Raw genomic sequence first — 19,572 nt, 5'->3', positions numbered from 1 at the left:
TGCGAGCAACCGTCTGGCGGCGTGCGAGATTCTTCGACGCCCCAGAATCGATCAAGATTCTAAAGGAATGATCGTATCCCCGTACATATCCGTGTACTACGAGCAACCCGCCGCTGCTCTTCGCCGATTCGAGAGTGCGTAGACGCTCAGGGGCTAAGTCCCCGTGGTACGCGCCACCCGCGCACCCATCACGACGACTTAGTTCTTCCCCATTAGGGCGCCTCGCCTCTACTGGTTCCCGGCGTTCCCCTGTCCCCGGGATCCTGGCTTCTGCCAGCGACCCTTGAGGACGGGCTTGGGGAAGGACCGTCTGCGGAGTCTTTCCGCGGGACAGTAGCGCTTGAAGTGGCCCATCTTCCCGCAGCCGAAGCAGCGGATGTCACGCTGTTCGGCGGACCCGAGTTCCATGGGAACTGGTCCGTTGGGGCTTATTCGACCGGGAGCCGACAAGGAACTCCCAGGCCATGCTGAGGCCGGCGTACGCGCCTGGCGATGGCTATACCCTTCTTGAACAGCCATTCGAATCGCCTCTTCAAGGGTGCTTGACTGCACTCGGAACAGCTGAGTGCGTGCGGGGCCCACTCGAAGGCCGTCCATGAACACAGTCATCTTGGTGTGTTCGATGAGTGGGTTCCCCACTAGGGACGCCGTGAGCTCCCGTATCTCTTGCACATACTCGTGCCGTTCGCGCCTCTCTTGTTTACACGAGAGGAAGCGCGAGCGTTGGCGGTACTCGTAGTTCGCCGGGAGGAACGCGGCTCGGAGCTGTTCACACAGCTGAGCCCAGGATGTGAAACATCCAGGGGATGTTGCTTCCCGTGTGTACACCCAACTTTTAGCACGGCCGCTAAGGTTGGAGAGTGCAAAAGCAACACGCAGTTGCTCGGTCGAGATCAGAGCCGCGTCCTTCGCGAGCTCTACCTCTCGGACCCAGAAGTGAAGGTTCTCGCCTTCCTTCCCTCATACGGCTTAACCTTCAGCCGTATTGGCTTCGGGTGAGGCGGATTTGCTTCCGCCGCCGGAGCCTGCAGGTTCTCCCGCACATGCGCGATGAGGCCCTGCTCGTACGCGTCGAACGCATTGACGCGCTCGAGCTGCTCAGCCGGTGTTGACACCACCAGGCTCTGCAGGGCCTCCATCCCGAAGATGCCTGCCATCTTCCGAACCGACTCGAACTGAGAGTCGTTCATATGGGAGAAGTCGTTCCTATCCATGACAACGAACTTCGGAGAGGTTCAGGTAGTCTACCCGCGGTGGTGTGGATTGACTACGAGTGCTACCAAGTCTGACGGGGTCACACAGCACCTTGCGCTACAGGAAGTTATCTTCCGAGAGTATACAAACTCTCAGTGAACGGCAGTTCACAGGTCCCCTCTTTATTCAAAAGAGAGCGGAGTGACCTAAATAAGGTAGATTGTAAACTGAGTATATTTATAGGTAGATAAAGTTTGGGTTTAATACAAACTATAAGTTATCTATAGAAATGCAATGTCGTTTGACCAATGGTTGGCTTTGAACGACCTTGGTACCTTGTACCAAATATCTCGGAGTATGACGTGTCATACACCTGAAGTGTGAAGTGTCACACTTCATGTAACCAGGGTACACTTAGGGCTACGTACCCCGTTACACTAAGCTTGATTTAAATTTACAAACTATTAGTCACCTTTAGAAAAGCAATGCCATCAGTCAGTGGTTGGTCTCGGACGACCTTGGTACCTTGTACCAAATATTCCGAAGTATGACGTGTCATACAGACACGTCATACTTCGGAATAGACAGGCTACGCACCCCGTTACAGAAGAAAGAGCCAGATGAGTGGTGGAAGGTTGCCAGGAGCTGCACCGACAAGTGCGACACAGGTCTTTCAAGCAGCGGACGCAGAAGCTATCCGCGACGCGTGCATATCGCCAGAAACGCAAAAGAAGTATGCGGGTAACCTCAACGTAATTAAGCAATGGGTTCACGACCATCTTTCTAAAGAAGAACCTAACACGGACCGGTTTTTCGATGGCAGTGGAGATCTCAACCTTCTTCGAGGTTACGCCTCGATATTTCGAGATGTTTCTCGTGTACAAACGACGTGGGGCACGAACGGCTACTTTAGGGGGATATCGTAGTGCGATTAAAGATCTGTACAGGCTCAAACGCATTGCACTACCGGTGGAGTATGGTGACGGCATGAAACAGCTCCTCTCAGGAATGAAACGCCTCGAAGCGGTGTTGAACCAATCAAGCACTCAAAACAACTCTATAAAAACAGCCACTGAACTATTCGCCTTACAACGAGCTGTGTGACTCTACTCTAATACTTCGTGACAGTGGCTTCTCGCATTCCTTTTTAATTTCCCAGTGGAATTTAATGTGCAGATCGATCTCCGTCCAAACCCTTCAAACTCAGCATTTTCTAGAGAAAGAGGACAGTGTGGGGGTTATTTTTTTCAAGGCGAAGATCAATCAAGAAGAATCTGGTCCTCGAGACCCGCGCCATCTTTACGCAAGCCCATTCAGCCCCTTAACATGCTGGGTCACAGCATTGGCGATTTATCTGGCGTGCTGGAGCTCGTTCTCGATTGAAGAATCGGGGTGGTGAACGACTTCGTCCTCGTCCTTGAATAGGAGGGTCAAAGTGTCCAACATCTTGACTCCAGCGTCCTCTCTCGTACGCACTCTCCAAGTTAGGTCTGTAATCATTGCGCATCCCTGGTTCTTGGCGTCTGTTAAACCCGACATCAGGACCTCGACAGCTATCCCCCGGCACAGCCGAACCCCCTTGTGGTTCAGCTTGATTGCGCCATGGCTCAAGTGTAGGCCCTTTCGAGTTACTCGACAGCCCTTGCCCCAAGTAGTAGATGACTGATTCCCACGTAGGCACCAATCCAGCTGTAGACTGATTGCCCTCCCACTGAGTCTGCGCAGTACTCGATACAGTAGGTTGCATGTTTTGCAGTACAGTAGCTTGTACACCCTGTTGAACAGCAGGCTGTCCAGTAGGTTGCACTTCAGGTTGTACCGCAGATTGTATGGCAGTTTGCACAGCTACAGCTGGTGCTTGCAGTGTAGGCAGTGAGGTTGATTGTCGTTGTTGTAGTCCTTGTCCTCCAACTTGTATGTGTTGAACAGGAACTCCAACTTGCAGCTGCAGTCGCTGCGTTGCTTGCGCAACCGACGATTGAGTGCGTTGCGTACTTGCCCGCACCCCTTCAACAACACGACGCTCTCCTCCTTCTTCACTTTCCGCAGGAGACGTTAGTGACCATGCAGGTGATTGCGTAGCCGTAGGCGATAGGGCAGCACCATCCGTAAGGTCAATCGCATTCGCATCGCATAGTGATAGGCCAGCAAACAGTCCTTGGCCATCTTCTTCCAACGCTACCGCATCCACACGACGTACGGAGTTCACCAGCGACAGGGGAGCCCTTGGTTGTCTCTCTTGCAGCTTTCTCGCGAGCTCTGGCTTCAGTTGCTGGCCACTGAGAGCCGTACACTCGGCATACCAATGTCCTTCTCCTTGACAGTTCGCGCAGTTTGTGCGCTGCTTCTTATCTGCAACGCCCTTGGATCGCTTGCGCTGTTGCTTGTTGCGCTTGCGTCCTCGGGCTTGACCTTGTCCTTGGTCCGTTCCAACATGAGCAACTTGCATTGAATGCGCGACCGGTTGTCTGGTCTGTGCACGCAGCTGGTCACGCTGGTGTTCAGCAGCGCGTAGTCGTTGTAAAGCTTCAGCAAGTGTAAGTGTCTTACGATCATGGTTGTTAAGCCAATCGCCGTGTTCACGGGCGAGATCTTTAAACGCTTCCACGCTGTTCGACAGTAGTAGGCTTGCATGTTGCCACTCAGCAAACTCACCATTAGCTTGATGTAGAAGTGTCACCTTCTTCGCAATGTCGTCAGCATACTGCGATACCGACTCGTTTGGCTTGAGCCGGCGCGTCACTAGCTCTTGCAGTAGGTAATCAGGATTAATGCCATCTCCAGCCTCAAAGTGCTGCGTAATCGCATCGTAGAGCATAGCGGCGGCGTCCATGTTGTCGTGGATGTCGTCGATCTTGAACGTCGTACGTAGGTCAACAGACAGCGACAACGCAAGTGCTGAGAACGCCTTGTTCTTGCGCGACTTGTACCACACGCGATATTTGTCACGACGCATGCCTTCTACTGCATCGTAACGCTCAGGGCCATAGGTGATGTCTCCCAGCATCTTCGGCTCGAAGTGCAACGGCACCTCGCTCTTCCCAAAAAAAAGTCGCCCTTCAGATGGAGCTTGGGCAGCGGGATCGAAAGCGAGTTGATGAGGACCGCGCCCCCTCATCCAGCTAATGTAAAAAGAAGCCCACTGTAGGGTCCATTTTGTCTTGAGGGCGCCACGGATCGTAGGGGTCTCGGTTGCCGTTTTGTTGGTTTAGCGGCGCAGGGGAGGATTGTCCGAACGCAGAAGAACTCGTGTCAGTTCCAAAAAGTCCAGTCACCGCTAAGCCAACAAAACGGCGACCGAGACCCCGACGATCCGTGGCGCCCTCTAGACAACATGAACCCTACTGGCCGCTACAACGACGGCGAGCTGGCTGAGTACACCAAGGTCCTCATCAACTCGCCTCCGATCAAGCTGCCCAAGCTCCATCTGAAGGGCGACTACAAAGCCTGGAAGAGCGAGGTGCCGTTGCACTTCGAGCCGAAGATGCTGGGAGACATCACCTATGGCCCTGAGCGTTACGATGCAGTAGAAGGCATGCGTCGTGACAAATATCGCGTGTGGTACAAGTCGCGCAAGAACAAGGCGTTCTCAGCACTTGCGTTGTCGCTGTCTGTTGACCTACGTACGACGTTCAAGATCGACGACATCCACGACAACATGGACGCCGCCGCTATGCTCTACGATGCGATTACGCAGCACTTTGAGGCTGGAGATGGCATTAATCCTGATTACCTACTGCAAGAGCTAGTGACGCGCCGGCTCAAGCCAAACGAGTCGGTATCGCAGTATGCTTGACGACATTGCGAAGAAGGTGACACTTTTACATCAAGCTAATGGTGAGTTTGCTGAGTGGCAACATGCAAGCCTACTACTGTCGAACAGCGTGGAAGCGTTTAAAGATCTCGCCCGTGAACACGGCGATTGGCTTAACAACCATGATCGTAAGACACTTACACTTGCTGAAGCTTTACAACGACTACGCGCTGCTGAACACCAGCGTGACCAGCTGCGTGCACAGACCAGACAACCGGTCGCGCATTCAATGCAAATTGCTCATGTCGGAACGGACCAAGGACAAGGTCAAGCCCGAGGACGCAAGCGCAACAAGCAACAGCGCAAGCGATCCAAGGGCGTTGCAGATAAGAAGCAGCGCACAAACTGCGCGAACTGTCAAGGAGAAGGACATTGGTATGCCGAGTGTACGGCTCTCACTGGCCAGCAACTGAAGCCAGAGCTCGCGAGAAAGCTGCAAGAGAGACAACCAAGGGCTCCCCTGTCGCTGGTGAGCTCCGTACGTCGTGTGGATGCGGTAGCGTTGGAAGAAGATGGCCAAGGACTGTTTGCTGGCCTATCACTATGCGATGCGAATGCGATTGACCTTACGGATGGTGCTGCCCTATCGCCTACGGCTACGCAATCACCTGCATGGTCACTAACGTCTCCTGCGGAAAGTGAAGAAGGAGGAGAGCGTCGTGTTGTTGAAGGGGTGCGGGCAAGTACGCAACGCACTCAATCGTCGGTTGCGCAAGCAACGCAGCGACTGCAGCTGCAAGTTGGAGTTCCTGTTCAACACATACAAGTTGGAGGACAAGGACTACAACAACGACAATCAACCTCACTGCCTACACTGCAAGCACCAGCTGTAGCTGTGCAACCTACTGGACAACCTGCTGTCCAACAGGGTGTACAAGCTACTGTACTGCAAAACATGCAACCTACTGTATCGAGAACTGCGCAGACTCAGTGGGAGGGCAATCAGTCTACAGCTGGACTGGTGCCTACGTGGGAGTCAGTCATCTACTACTTGGGGGCAAGGACTGTCGAGTAGCTCGAAAGGGCCTACACTTGAGCCATGGCGCAATCAAGCTGAACCACAAGGGGGTTCGGCTGTGCCGGGGGATAGCTGTCGAGGTATTGATGTCGGGTTTAACTAGACGCCAAGAACCAGGGATGCGCAATGATTACAGACCTAACTTGGAGAGTGCGTACGAGAGAGGACTCTGGAGTCAAGATGTTGGACACTTTGACCCTCCTATTCAAGGACGAGGACGAAGTCGTTCACCACCCCGATTCTTCAATCGAGAACGAACTCCACCAAGAGGAAGAGGCCGCTCTCCGTCAATGCGAGGATGTGAACCAAGAGGGAATCCAGGGCGTTATCGATCTCCACCGCGTCAGCAGCAGTGGCGTAACGAGAGACCGAGTCGCTATGAGCCGCCACCCCAACGCGATGATCGACTGAGTCGCTATGGACCGTCGTCTCCGCAGCAGCAGTGGCGTGACAATCCTTCGAGAGGACGAGGACCTTCACCTCGACGTGACAATTTCCAAGGGCGGAACATGTCTCCACGTCGATTTGAAGACCGTCGTGAGAACAGACCACACAACTCTCGTCAAGTCAACGCTGTGAGCCAGAATCAAGGTATGCAATCAGCTCTGTCTGAGTTTGTGGAGTGGATACTTGATTCAGGATCCCAGGCAAATGTCTGTGGTGACCTGTCATTGTTTACTACCATAAGGGAAGACCAAGCTAGTCGACTTGACTTTGCGAATGGCACAACTGAACACACTTCTGTTTGTGGGTCTGTGCTATTGCGTGTTGTTAACCAGGCAACTGGCCAGCTCGAGGACCGTCTCCTGGACGACGTGGTGTACACACCGAACGCGAAGGTGAACATCATTAGTTTGGGTTATCTACAAACGAAGGGCAACTTCAAGTTGACATGCTCAGAGGACCAACAGACTGCTTGGATCTCCAAGCCAAGCACATCACTCAAGTTCATGATGCGTGACAGTATCTACCGACTACGCGCAGAAAGAGTAACTGGAGTAATGGTGATGGCGGCTCTAAAAGAGGACATGGACAGCAAGAAAGCCATGGAGCTGCTTCACCAACGATTTGGTCATATGAGCATGGAGACGGTGAAAGTGTTGGCAAACAAACTCGATGTTGGAGTTAAGATGAATGCAAAAGGTCTGACTTCCTACGAGTGCGTTGCTTGTGCTGCCAGTAAGGCAAAACGAATGTCTTATAAACGGATTCCATCGCGGAAGTCCGAACCTCTGGAGACTCTCATGATGGACATTTGCTCTGTGAACGAACAGTCTGTGGATGGAGCTACAATGTTTCTCTTTATCATAGATGAGTCTACAAGGTACAAGTGGCCGTTCCTACTCAAGAAGAAGAGTGAAGCAACGTTCCACATCAAGGTCCTGCTGAACAGGCTGCGAACTCGCTTTCCTGAGAAGAAGGTGCGACGACTACACTCTGACCAAGGAGGTAAATTTGCAAGCAAGGAACTAAGTGACTACTGCGTCGACCAAGGGATTGAGCAGCAGTTTACGAACGCCTATTCTCCTCAAGAGAACGGCATTGTGGAGCGTGCTAATGGCGTGGTTCTACCAAGAATCAGAGCGATGCTGATGGCTACACACATGCCCAACTCCTTGTGGGGAGAAGCCTTCCTGCATGTGGTGACGACGTTGAGCTGGTTGCCCACCAAGCCTTTAGGATTGGTGTCCCCGCACCAGAAACTGTACGAATCGGAGCCCATGCTGGATGATTTGCGTACTAGGGGCTGTCTGGCACACGTGCGTATTCCCCCTGAGTCAAGACAAGCGAAAGAAAAGCTGGAAGCAAGGGCAAGACTGTGTTTATTACTGGGTTATAGCGAATCGACCCTAGGCTACAAGTTCATTGACCTGGTGACAGCTCAAGTGGTGACAGCTCGTAGTGGGAATGTGAAGTTCCATGAAGAGTTCACAACCGATGGCATCTACATGAAGCATCTATTAGAGAACGCATGCTTTGATGGTGATCATACTCTACGCGAGACTGTACCTGTAGCGCGCATCAAGACCAACATGGAGACGTACCTTCCATGTTGGAGTGACGGCATCTCTAGTGCGGAGAAGCCACTTGAGGCAGTACCACTTGCTGACGAACCTGCAGAAACTGAGGTAAGTTCAAGTAGAAGTTTGTCAATCGTTGACGCACCTGTGAGCAAGGACAGTGCGGAGACTGCTGGTGTTGCAGCACCAGCCGTGTTGCAGGATCCTGCTGAAGAAACCGAGGAAGGTTTGGAAGTGAGGAAGCGCAAGAGACGCAGAACAAAGAAGAAACCTGCAATGGTGGAGAAGGAGACAAGTGGCTTCGAGATTCAACCTCCATCAAGAGAGCCCTGCCTAAAGCGACCAAAGAGGAAGCAGAAGGCGAACGTTCGATTGTCGGATTACGTGGTAGGCCTAGTGCAGGCTATGACTACGGATGTGCAGATTCCGACGACGTACAAACAAGCACGTGCAAGCAAGTACTGGCAGCAGTGGAGAGCTGCAATGTTGGTGGAACTTCAATCGTTGAAGGGTCACAAGACCTGGAAACTTGTACCCCGCAAAGATGCCAAGAAAGTGAAGGTGATAACGTGTAGGTGGGTCTTTGCTGTGAATCGAGATGAGCGTGGACGAATCAAACGTTTCAAGGCGCGACTATTGATCCATGGATTCAAACAACAACTTGGGATTAACTACTCTGAGACCTATGCACCTGTGATCCGGTTCGAAACCATACGTGCGGCTATCTACTACGCTGTACAAAGAGGTTGGGAGGTGTTGCAATTTGACGTGAAGACGGCTTTTCTGTATGGAGACTTGGACGAGACTATCTTCATGGAGCAGCCTCCTGGCTTCCAGGTGGATGGACCTGGGTCCATTTGCAGATTGTTGAAGAGCCTGTACGGACTGAAGCAAGCACCGAACGTTTGGAATCGCACGCTTCATGCGAAGCTTGTTGCGATGGGCTTTACTAGGACGGACTCTGACTACGGCCTATATACATTGAGGAAGGATGGTGAAGTCAAGTTGCTACTGACTGTTTACGTGGACGATCTACTGCTGATGGGTTCACGTGACCTGTGTGCCACAATCGCTGCCTCACTGCAAGAGACATTCGAGCTCACGACGATGGGCACAGTCAAATATCTCTTAGGCGTTGAGATCCTGATTGACCGGCCGCGCCGGCAAATAGTGTACTGCCAGAAGCAGTACGTACTGGAGGTGTTGAAGCGTTTTCATATGGAGAACTGTAATGGCTGTGCTACACCAGAAGCTACGACGCCCTCGAAGACAGACGTGCCTGCTTCGAAGGAGTATCTTCCTTACAGAGAACTGGTGGGTGCTCTCCAGTACCTCGTTAGTGCATCGAGACCTGACATAGCTCATGCTACCCGACACCTGGGCAAGTATCTTGCGAGCTATGATCATATGCATTTCGCACAAGCCAAGAGGGTGCTGCGTTACCTGAAGGCTACATGTGACTACGGACTAGTGATGAATGTGAAGCTACAGACTGATGTGCAAGTTAGTGGCTACTCTGATGCTGATTATGCGAATGACCCTGTGGATCGACGGAGTGTCAGTGGCTACATCACTATGCTGGACGACAACGTCATCTCCTACGCATCTCGTAAGCAAGTAATCAACGCGCTCAGTACCTGTGAAGCTGAGTACGTAGCAATGACAGAGGCGACCAAGGACTTGTTGTGGCTTGCTGGCCTATGCAAGGAGTTGAGCTGGAAGCATCCAGTACCTCAACTACTGGGAGACAATCAAGGAGCCATTGCCTTAGCTGCGAAGCCTGGCAAACATTCGAAATCGAAACATATCGATAACAAGTACCACATGATCAGACGCCACGTGGAGTTGAAGCAACTTACAACCCAGCACATCGGAACTGATGCTATGGTGGCCGATATAATGACAAAGGCACTTGCAGTGGTGAAGTTCACACACTTTCGCAAGGCTATGAAAGTCTTACCTATTGTGTCGAGCGACGACAACGTATCCGAGTACATGGCTACAACTACGACTACTGCTACTGCGTTGACTACTGCTGTTGATGCGGAGGCTGTACCTGAGCGACATTGATGAATACGAGGGCGATCGAGTGGGAGTGCTGTTACTGAGTGGACTGCTATTGTCTTTGAGCTGCGACTACGCTACTACTAGGACTATGGCGGCAACTAGGATGCGCGTGTGTGATCGCGTCGACTTCCAAGTGCGTCGCCGAGATCAAGTGGGAGTGTGAGCTATAAAACTTACCTGCGTGTCGAGCGCCAGTGCATTGCAGTCTGCCAGTGTCCGGTGCCCCCATCTACGAGCCACCGTCCACTGCTAGTGTCTGCAAAGACACATCCCAAGGACACTCATGCGCCTGGCAGTGCAGCTTGCGGCTGCACTACAACCGGCTACACTGAGTACACATGCGTGCAATGGCGAAGGACTATACCAAGGACTGTATGCACAAGGACATCGTTGGCTGTGCGCTGCCAAGATGGTGTACTCAAACGAGAGTGCATTTATCTAGAGTTTAGTATTGACTTATTTGCTATTTGTATACTAATCTACTTTTGCGGTACAGCGGTGTTCTGGCGGAGGCTGCTCCACACTTTGCATTTTGACGCCTGCCGCTCATCAGAGAGCAGCAGAGAAGAGCAGCCTCGCCAGACACCGCAGTCCTGTCGCGGCCTTTTGCCCGGCACTTACGTGTTTACGTTACTTCCTGATTAGTTTCCTAAAGTTGACATTTAAGTGTATTTACATTTAAATGGCTCCTACTCTTAGAAGCGATCGACACATGGAGAACAATCCCCCCGTGACGAACCCTACGTCACCACTGACGCGGCTACCCTCCTTATAACGGCATCTCGTCCGATGATCTAGACACGCCACAGAAGAAGGCGACGCTGTCAGAATGGTCCATAATGATGTGCCACATTGTGAACGGAATTGAAGATTAACTCCACGTACCGATACCAAGTATCCGTGACGAAGCTCACGCGATTGAACTGTTCAACACGGGGTACGATATGCTAAAGCTAAAGCCAATCAAGCGTAAACGTAGGGTAGATCAACTGAAGCTTACCACTGTGCTGAAATTGGTCCGTGAAGGGGAAGCTCCGCGCGGTCGGGTCCTTCCGTTCAGGACGCGAAAGCGCTCGAAGCAGTAAACGCCTTAGTTCACTGATAAAAGATCACACGCTTTACTTTCATTATTTCGACCAATTAAATGCCTTCTTTGAGTCGTCGGCATCTGGACTTACGTTTTTCATGTCAATTCAATCCTATTGAATATCTGTTCGGCTACGTGAAAAAGATGTCCCAGAGACAATACGTGGAGTCTAGTGACAATAACTTATTGCCGTACATTTTTGATACTTTCCAGCGTTCTGCAAACTTCGACATGGCTCGTCTTTTTAGCGTTGTGGCTGGATGGTGGAGGGCATCTTCAATTCTGTAGGTCTGTAGTGGGATAGGGGCATGTAGCCTCATTCAGCCACTGCAGTGGGCGGCAGTGCTGATCTTCGGATTGGCAGTGGCAGAGTTGCTACTGCCAACCATCGAGTGATGAATAAAGCTCAGTATTGCCGGCCCGAGCTGGCAATATATACAGGGTATGTATTGTCAAGTATATATAGTATGTATACATAGAGTACAGACAAAGAGTCAGTTAGTCAGTCTAGAATTTGCTTAGTGGAGAGCAATACACTAGGCAGAAGCTTTAGGGAGTGCCAGCCCCCCCCCCCAGTTGTGTGCTACTTCCACGATTTACTACAAGGTCCGCTCTCTCCAGCGAACGGTATGGCTCCAAATGTGCCAGAGCTCGACGGATTTGGACTCAGTTGAAAACTTGTGTGAAGATGTTCTAGGTTTTTGGTACGCTTAGCTAGCTGACTAGCAGAAAATTTAGTTGTCAAGAAAACACCTTCTGCTCTCTTGTAAAACGTTCTTTTTATTTATGTCTATTAGCTCTGTGTATCCAATAGTGCTTCGGTCTGCAGCTCGCTCACTAACAACATAATGTGTTTTAGTGGCAGTTCTTCTCTGCTCCACGAATCAGTCTTATAGACGTTCGGCGGACTCTGCCCCAACAGCTAAGATCGCAATTGCTCCAGCGGTGGGTATAATATACCCACCACTGGACCCTACTATGGTGTAATGATCACATCTGTAGCCCTACTATAAAGTGCTTACTGAAATAGTTCATGCTGGAGCAAGAGCTTGTAGCTCCGATTTCTCTACGGCATCCTTTGTTAATCTGAATAAATATCGTTGGTAAGTACCGCTCGGGAAAGATTGATCTACGCAAGGATGTAGAGAATCTCATTGTTAAAATGCGTAAGGAGACCTACACTTCTGGGGACGACAAGTGCGCGTGGCTCAAGTGCTTAAACACTTTAGCGTGGGTCGTGATAACGCTGTCAACGTCTTTCGTGATAAATCTACGGGGCTTACAGCGTGCATTACATTCCAGACGGCCCACATGCGACGGATGGTGCGTAAGTTTCCGGAGGCTGTCCGCGTCGATGCGACCTATGGAACCAACATCGATCGGTACGTCGTATGAACTGGTGTTGTATTTACCAATACATTGGTGTTGCGGTCACCAACACATCGGTATCGTAGAAGTAATTGTGAATGATTACCAACTAAAACTAATACACCTTCTGATCGTTCTACAGTTATCAATTGTTCAGTTTCATGATTACGAACAGGTTCGGCTGTGGAGCTTTTGCGCAGCATTCTCTAGTGGACGGAGAGAGCAGGTTGGACATGGAGTGCGCAGTAAGATCTTTCAAGCAGAACAACGCAGAGTGGAAGAATGTGAAGGTTATCGTCATTGACAAGGATTGCACGGAACTGGCGCTGCTGCGCGATGAATTTCCTTGTGCGACTATCATCCTCTGCCACTTTTATGTTACTGACTATCTCCAGCGAGAAGTAGCAAGAAATACTATGGGTTCTCAAGTTTTGAGAAGATGCACGTGAAGAATACCCTGACGTTGATGGTTCCGGTGGAGAATGAGAGTCGTTTCGATGATTACCTGTCGGCATTGAGGAAACTGTGTGCGAGTAAACCCACGTTTCTGGATTATTTTGAGGAGAATTGGTTAAACTGCAAGGAACTGTGGTGTACGTTTAAGTGCGAAAACATTCCGCATCTAGACAACAACACAAACAATCGTCTCGAAGCCAGTTGGGGTGCTGCAAAGGACTTTTACATCGTCATATGCCTATGGATGAGTGTATCGGCCATTTTCTATTTCTACAACAGTCTGCAGAAGACGTGTATAATGCTAAGGTCAAGCGCGTCGGTTTTCGATACAATCAAAATTACAATGACGAGATGACCGCCCTGGCTAAGTGCGCTACTTATTACGCATGTAATTTGGTCGAGGAGCAGTATCACGTTAGCGGAGGATTGTCGTACGTTGTTTCAAGTGAGGGAAATACCTTTACTCTCTATAGTTCTACAGCCTCGGGTGCGAAATATGCAGACAGCTTGTATGAGAACTCCTGCAGTTGCTCCTTTTACCAGACCGTGTTACTTCTTTGCCGTCACATCCTGTATTTGCGGCGGCAACATTCAGAATTTCGATCTAATATTCCGTGTGAGGCGATTCCGCTGCGATGGTTGCTTGCGGATGACGGAGAAGACTCAAGTGTTCCTGATACGTCGCAGAAGTTCTACGTCGAGGATGTTGAAGCTCCATCAAGTCGTGTCCTTGGTCATAATCAGAATTATCGCTCGGGGTTTGCAGTGTGCCAGAGGATAGCCGAAGTTATAGCAGACAAAGGGACACGAAGCTTTCACGTTTGGCTTAACCATTTGGAAGACCTGGAGAAGATCGCCCGTCACAATAATATGCCGCCATCCTACACGGACGCAAGTATTTGTGGAGAACTCGCAAGTTCGGAGGACATTGGTAACTACGTTGGTAGCAGTGTCACCCATTCTTGCGATACTGGTAACAGTGACACCAATTCGTGTGATACTGGTGATGATACTGGTAACAGTGTCACCAATTCGTGTGATACTGGTGATGATACTGGTGATGGTGTCACCAATTCGTGTGATACTGGTGATGATACTGGTGATGGTGTCACCAATTCGACCAAGCATGTAAGTTAACTATCCGCCGGTCTTCGGCGTGGTATCAAGACGACGGGCACAATTGTGGAGTTTTTATTGTGAAGTGGTTTGAGACCTATATCAATGTCGCTCACAACACAAAGTGGACGAAGACCTGGTGCAGCTGACTCCTGAATTTACTTCTGCTAAAGACCTGGACGATTGCAGATACAAAATGTTGAGTCAGTTTATATAGATGTTACAAGCTAGTTAGCTAATATGAGACCCACAATTGCAATCGTACGTGCACGACAAATGTAGACTTCTCTTAAGATCTAAGTGATCTTCTAATGACTCTGAAAAATGAATGCGCAGGTAGCTTAATCCTCGGACAGCGGTATGTGGTACACACAATGCTTCACCAAGTTTTAGACATTTTTTTTCAGAAATAATGTTTTTGCATTACCCTAGCGATATTCCTTGACTGCGTAGGGAGAGCCTTTAATAAATTATTATTAATAAAACATGAATAAATACAGTATAGCGTTCACTATCCAATAGCAAAGTTTCCTGTAGCCGTTTCTATGAGTGCCTTCGTCAAGACCAAGCTCCTTCCAAGTGGCCACTCCATCCCCGCCGTCGCATTGGGCGTATACCAAAGTGCCCCTGGACCCGAGACATATGACGCCGTGATCTCCGCTCTCAAGCTCGGATACCGCCACATCGATACGGCCACCGTCTATCGTAACGAATCGGACGTGGGTAAAGCAATCCGAGACTCGGGAATCCCTCGTGATGAACTTTTCGTAACCAGCAAAATTGTCGCCCCTAGCAACCGATGAAGCTACGACGAGGTAGTCGAAGGGGTCCGTTTGAGCAATCGCAAGCTTGGACTCAATTATATCGACCTGTATTTACTGCACGCACCTTTTGACAGTACCACACGTGCTGAAGCCTGGAAGGCTCTTGAGGATATGCAGAGTGAAGGTATTGTGCGCGACATTGGTGTGTCCAACTTCGGCGAGCTGCATCTGCAGAAATTGGCAGAGACATGGCGTGTGAAGGCTGCTGTGAACCAGGTGGAGCTGCATCCGTGGCTGGCTCGAGCCGATACCGTCAAGTACTGCGAGGAGCATGGAATCATCATGGAGGCGTACTCTCCCTTGGCTCGTGCTCAGAAGATGCACGACCGTACACTGAAGCAGGTTGCACGTGAGCTGGGTGCTACATCGGCCCAAGTCTTGATCGCGTGGAGTCTGGCGAAGGGCTTTGTGACTCTGCCCAAATCAGTGACCGAATCCAGAATTAAGGAGAATCTGGAGGCTGCCAAACTGGACATCACGAGTGAGCAGATGGACAAATTGAACCGCTTGGACGGCTACTTCGTGACTGCGTGGGACCCAATCAAGGACCACGCGGTGTAAAGAAGCCCGGCCTTATTAAGCCCAGTCTGAAGTTCGCATCAAATGCGACAACAAACTGACAAAAAATACTTCCTCGATGTTATTTAATGTGATCGTCATTTGGCTTGGTATTCAATATGTCAAGTCTAAGTTACGAATAGAGTGGTGGGAGGTTAAAAGACGCATGGCCGGGGACAACTTCCGTATTGGTTCCAAGACGATGTGCCTGAATGAACCCAGTGGATCCGGAGCCCTCGAGCGAACTAAAGGTGATTTCCCCTCCAAAGTAGCGTGCGAATAGCCTTGCCATCGGCAGTCCGTAGCCACCTCCGCTAAAGTGTTGCCTGTAGGCTGCATTAGAGTCGATAGAAGGGAAAGGAGGGCTCGTGGTGTAGTCATAGTGCCACAGCTTATGCCAGCGACTGCGTGGGATCCCTCCACCCTCGTCAGTCACCTTGATGGTCAGATCCTCACTGCCCACGCAAATTACGATTTCCACTGGCGGCAATTCTCCTCCAAGCTTGTATTTACTAACGTCTGGAAATATCTTGACACCAGAAACGTCTTTAACCTATATGGCCACGAGCAATTAGCCTACTGTAGTAAGCACCACATTGATCAATAATAACCGCCTACCGAGGGAAGGAAAAACCCCAAGGACGGGCTGTCTGGATTCATGACTTGCTTGAAATGGTTGAGTTCGCCCGGAGCTTTATGAACCCGCTTCTTATGGTACTCCACTGTTGCACGCATGGCATTCTTCACAAGCTCGAAAACCTACACAACAACATCGTCGTCAGTACCATAGTTTAAAATATAATTTATTGTGTTGCTTACCATGTGATGCAGGTGCGACCGCACATACATCAAGGGCGTGCCAGCACTCGCCGTCGCGTGAATCTCCACTGGTGGAGCCTCACCGCAATACTGAATGCACAGGTGTGTGGCTCGATCACATGCCTCACGCACGATTTCCTCCACGTTTATAAGATGAACACGTCCTCCTGGGTGCTCGAGCGATTCCACGTGCTGGCCAATGAGCATACGAATGCCGATACGTCCCAGAAAGAACTTGTCCAGTCGGTCCTTGATGTCTTCCTGCACGCTCTCAATTTGCAGCGCACTATGTCCGAGATCCGTCGCCTTGAGCTGTTGAAGACCATAGCAGATCAGCGGCACCAAGTTCGAGCCGCGTGCCTTAGCTTGACGCAACGTCTCTGTGAACTGTCGGTCCTCCGCCTGCCAGCAAACTCAAAGCAAGTCAGAAAACTCACCACCCTTATACCCCCCCCCGGATTGTCTTCGTACAACGGTGCTTGGTGGTTTAGTCGCGTTGATCCATTGCAGTTCTCGTCGGTAGACGTCGATGGCTTGACGGATAGACGCTGTGTCGCAAAGACCCAATGGTAACTCCGAGAGCTCCACAATCGCTCTGTATATCCCCAAACAGCACGACAGAGCAAGGTTAGAGTCACCAAGTTCTCTTCATCAGAGCGAAAGCAGCGCTAAGCATAGCAATAATTGTGGTTTTGGTTAAATGGTCATGGGTTTCTCACCGAGCGAAACGCGACTGCAGCTCCTTGTGCAAGAACTTAGCCGACACAATGTGCAGTTTGGCCCCTCCATCCGCAAACGATCGCATCTGTTGCAGAGACAGAGGCGTGGGCTCCGTGTCGGCAATCTCGCGCACTTGATCCATAGGAATGGGTGTCTCGTTACTGCACAAAGCACAGGAGATGTCAGGAGCCATTGCGAAAGAGGGATGCAATCACAGAAAAACGTACAGATCGAAGGAAGAGCGGTGGGTCTGGATGCAGCGCATGTGGTGTGATCGGCCTAACGCCGCTGCCAGGGACGCGGATCTTCGGCCTCGCTGCAACATGGTTCCGCAGTCAATTGGCTCTCTTTTGCAAAGTTGTATTAATAATATTAATTTAATATTCCCACTTTGAAAGACGTTGCGCAAGCACTTCAGCTTCACACGACGCGCTGATTGGTCAAGACAGCGCCACAAGAATGTGCTCCACACAAGTTCAATACAGACAGAGCCAGGGCGATGGGGACCATTCTATTTTCGTTCTGTTAAGGAATTAGTACTGTACATGTAATTCAATGGTAGAATTTCTACACAGGGATTGACCCTGGCACAAGCTACTGTAGACTACGGTGGGAACCTAGCTTAAATGTTGCTGCCTTCGACTGTTTTCGTGCTCACCGAAAATGAAATCGCTCCCCTCCAGCATCTAATCTAGTGGTTGGATGAGTGATCGCGTGCCAGTACAGTACCGGTATTATTAAAGTACACGTACATTGTCAATTTGACGTTGCATTGCCAGCGAATCGTTGGTCGTGACGTCGATTCGTCGCTCATGTACATGTAGCTTCAACGTTCTGGTGGTCGGTATAACAGTACCAGCCGAAAAGCAAGCTTCGTTAAAAATTAATGTCAATGCACTCGCACTGTGACCTAAGATACTGTACATGCATGCACTGCATCGATAATAGAGCTGTGGGATGGGTGTTTATTTTGTCTGGAGATGTAGTGTATACTTCAAATAGTAATATTTATTATTTATATATTAAATATTATAAAACATCGATTTTGATACTAAACTGTAGTAATAGTAAAGCGTTTTTAAAAAGAGAATGGAAAATCCTATTTTAGAAATTTGTCATGGATTACGTCTAGCTACGTGAGCACTGTTAATAATGGTGCTCATCACTTGACGATACTTCGAAGTATATGTTTCGATATTTACGAGCAGTGTGCGGTGCAGGTGATAATTACTATTGATAACATTTGTTATCGTTTCGTTTCACCCGGAATACAGTGATGGCATTTTTACAGCGGAACAGCGGAGTAACGTTGTAACCTTGTGTAATTATCTTTCATACGGCAAAATTTCACGATCGTATACGCAGCGACGGTGAATAAATTGTTAGCTGCAGAATGCTGTCATGTTTTTTATTTCAGTCTAGGAGGGATCCGATTTTCATCGCTTTCCACAGTCTTTAGGGGTCACACGAACAAAAACATTAATGAGAGCTTATGCAATGACTGTCATCTCGATCCGAAAAGGGACGAGGAGAGGCTTGTTCTTCCAAATACGAAGTGAGGGAACGCGTCAGAGGGAGAGTATATACCGATAAGTCTGCGGTATACCGATACTTAAAACTGATTGTCGCTTTTGTATCATTGTGCTTTGCAGACAAGGTCGAGCGGCCGTTATTCCACTGGAATAAAGTACTACACCTTTGCCAATCCAAACTGGTGGTAGTGTAAACCAAAACGGAGTGAAGTAACCGAAGTAACATCTAAATTTGAGGAATAAATTTACAAAATTAGTTTTTAGAGCAATGTAGATTTAGTGTAGTGCAAACTGGCAAGAACGCGAGTGACACATCCAGCAATACGAACTACCGGCGCGCTGCGGACTGGGGTACACACAAAGATGTAAGGGGGCGTGAAAGCTGCGTATGGGCGCCAGAACACGAGAGTGTGGATGCACACAGTGACCTCTCAGCTTGTACAGCCTGCATAATCATCGATAGAGGGACCAAGACGGCCAGCAACCCAATTAGACAGAGTACATCAAGGATGAGAGCTTTGGCCTGCGCTTGCAGACCGTGGGGAATGGAAGGAGAAAGGGTTGCAGCTCTGAGTTTCCTTCTCAAAAACGGCGCTTGGCGATTGACGTGCCATCAAGCGCTCGTGTTGGGGCTGCTTGCCTGGACGGTCAGCGTTAAGAAGAGTTCTACACTTCTAACGGCGTCCGGTGCGGGGCGCTCGTGGCTATAGCCAATGCACTAATGTAATGTACGTGGTGCATGTGCAGTACTTTAAGTACTGTAGAAGACAAGATACTGTTATCGAGGCGACCATCGAACGATATATTCATCATTTTGCTTTACAATATTGGTCTATATTAATTTTGGGGATTTCTAAATTTAAAAAAAAATCTAAATAAGTGACACTCCGTTTTGGTTTACACTACCACCAGTTTGGATTGGCAAAGGGGTAGAATATCGATCGTCCGTCATTTATTCAGATCTTATCCAGGTACTCG

General features: G+C 49.8%; 1 protein-coding gene across 1 annotated transcript; it reads right to left on the bottom strand.

Annotated features, from left to right (window-relative positions):
- Positions 1 to 15,656: 15,656 nt before the first annotated feature.
- PITG_01458 (pyruvate dehydrogenase) lies at positions 15,657 to 17,387 on the bottom strand (the record flags this gene model as incomplete). Its single annotated transcript, XM_002908077.1, has 6 exons — positions 15,657 to 16,076; positions 16,142 to 16,282; positions 16,343 to 16,744; positions 16,814 to 16,937; positions 17,062 to 17,223; positions 17,290 to 17,387. 6 exons carry the CDS (start codon positions 17,385 to 17,387, stop codon positions 15,657 to 15,659), a joined length of 1,347 nt encoding a protein of 448 aa, XP_002908123.1.
- Positions 17,388 to 19,572: the final 2,185 nt, after the last annotated feature.

The sequence above is a fragment of the Phytophthora infestans genome, genomic scaffold, assembly GCF_000142945.1.
Source record: "Phytophthora infestans T30-4 supercont1.2 genomic scaffold, whole genome shotgun sequence".
In the NCBI taxonomy this organism is placed as follows: Eukaryota; Oomycota; class Peronosporomycetes; order Peronosporales; family Peronosporaceae; genus Phytophthora; species Phytophthora infestans.
Note: the sequence above shows the minus strand (reverse complement) of the source record. Positions and strands in the feature narration are given on the sequence as shown.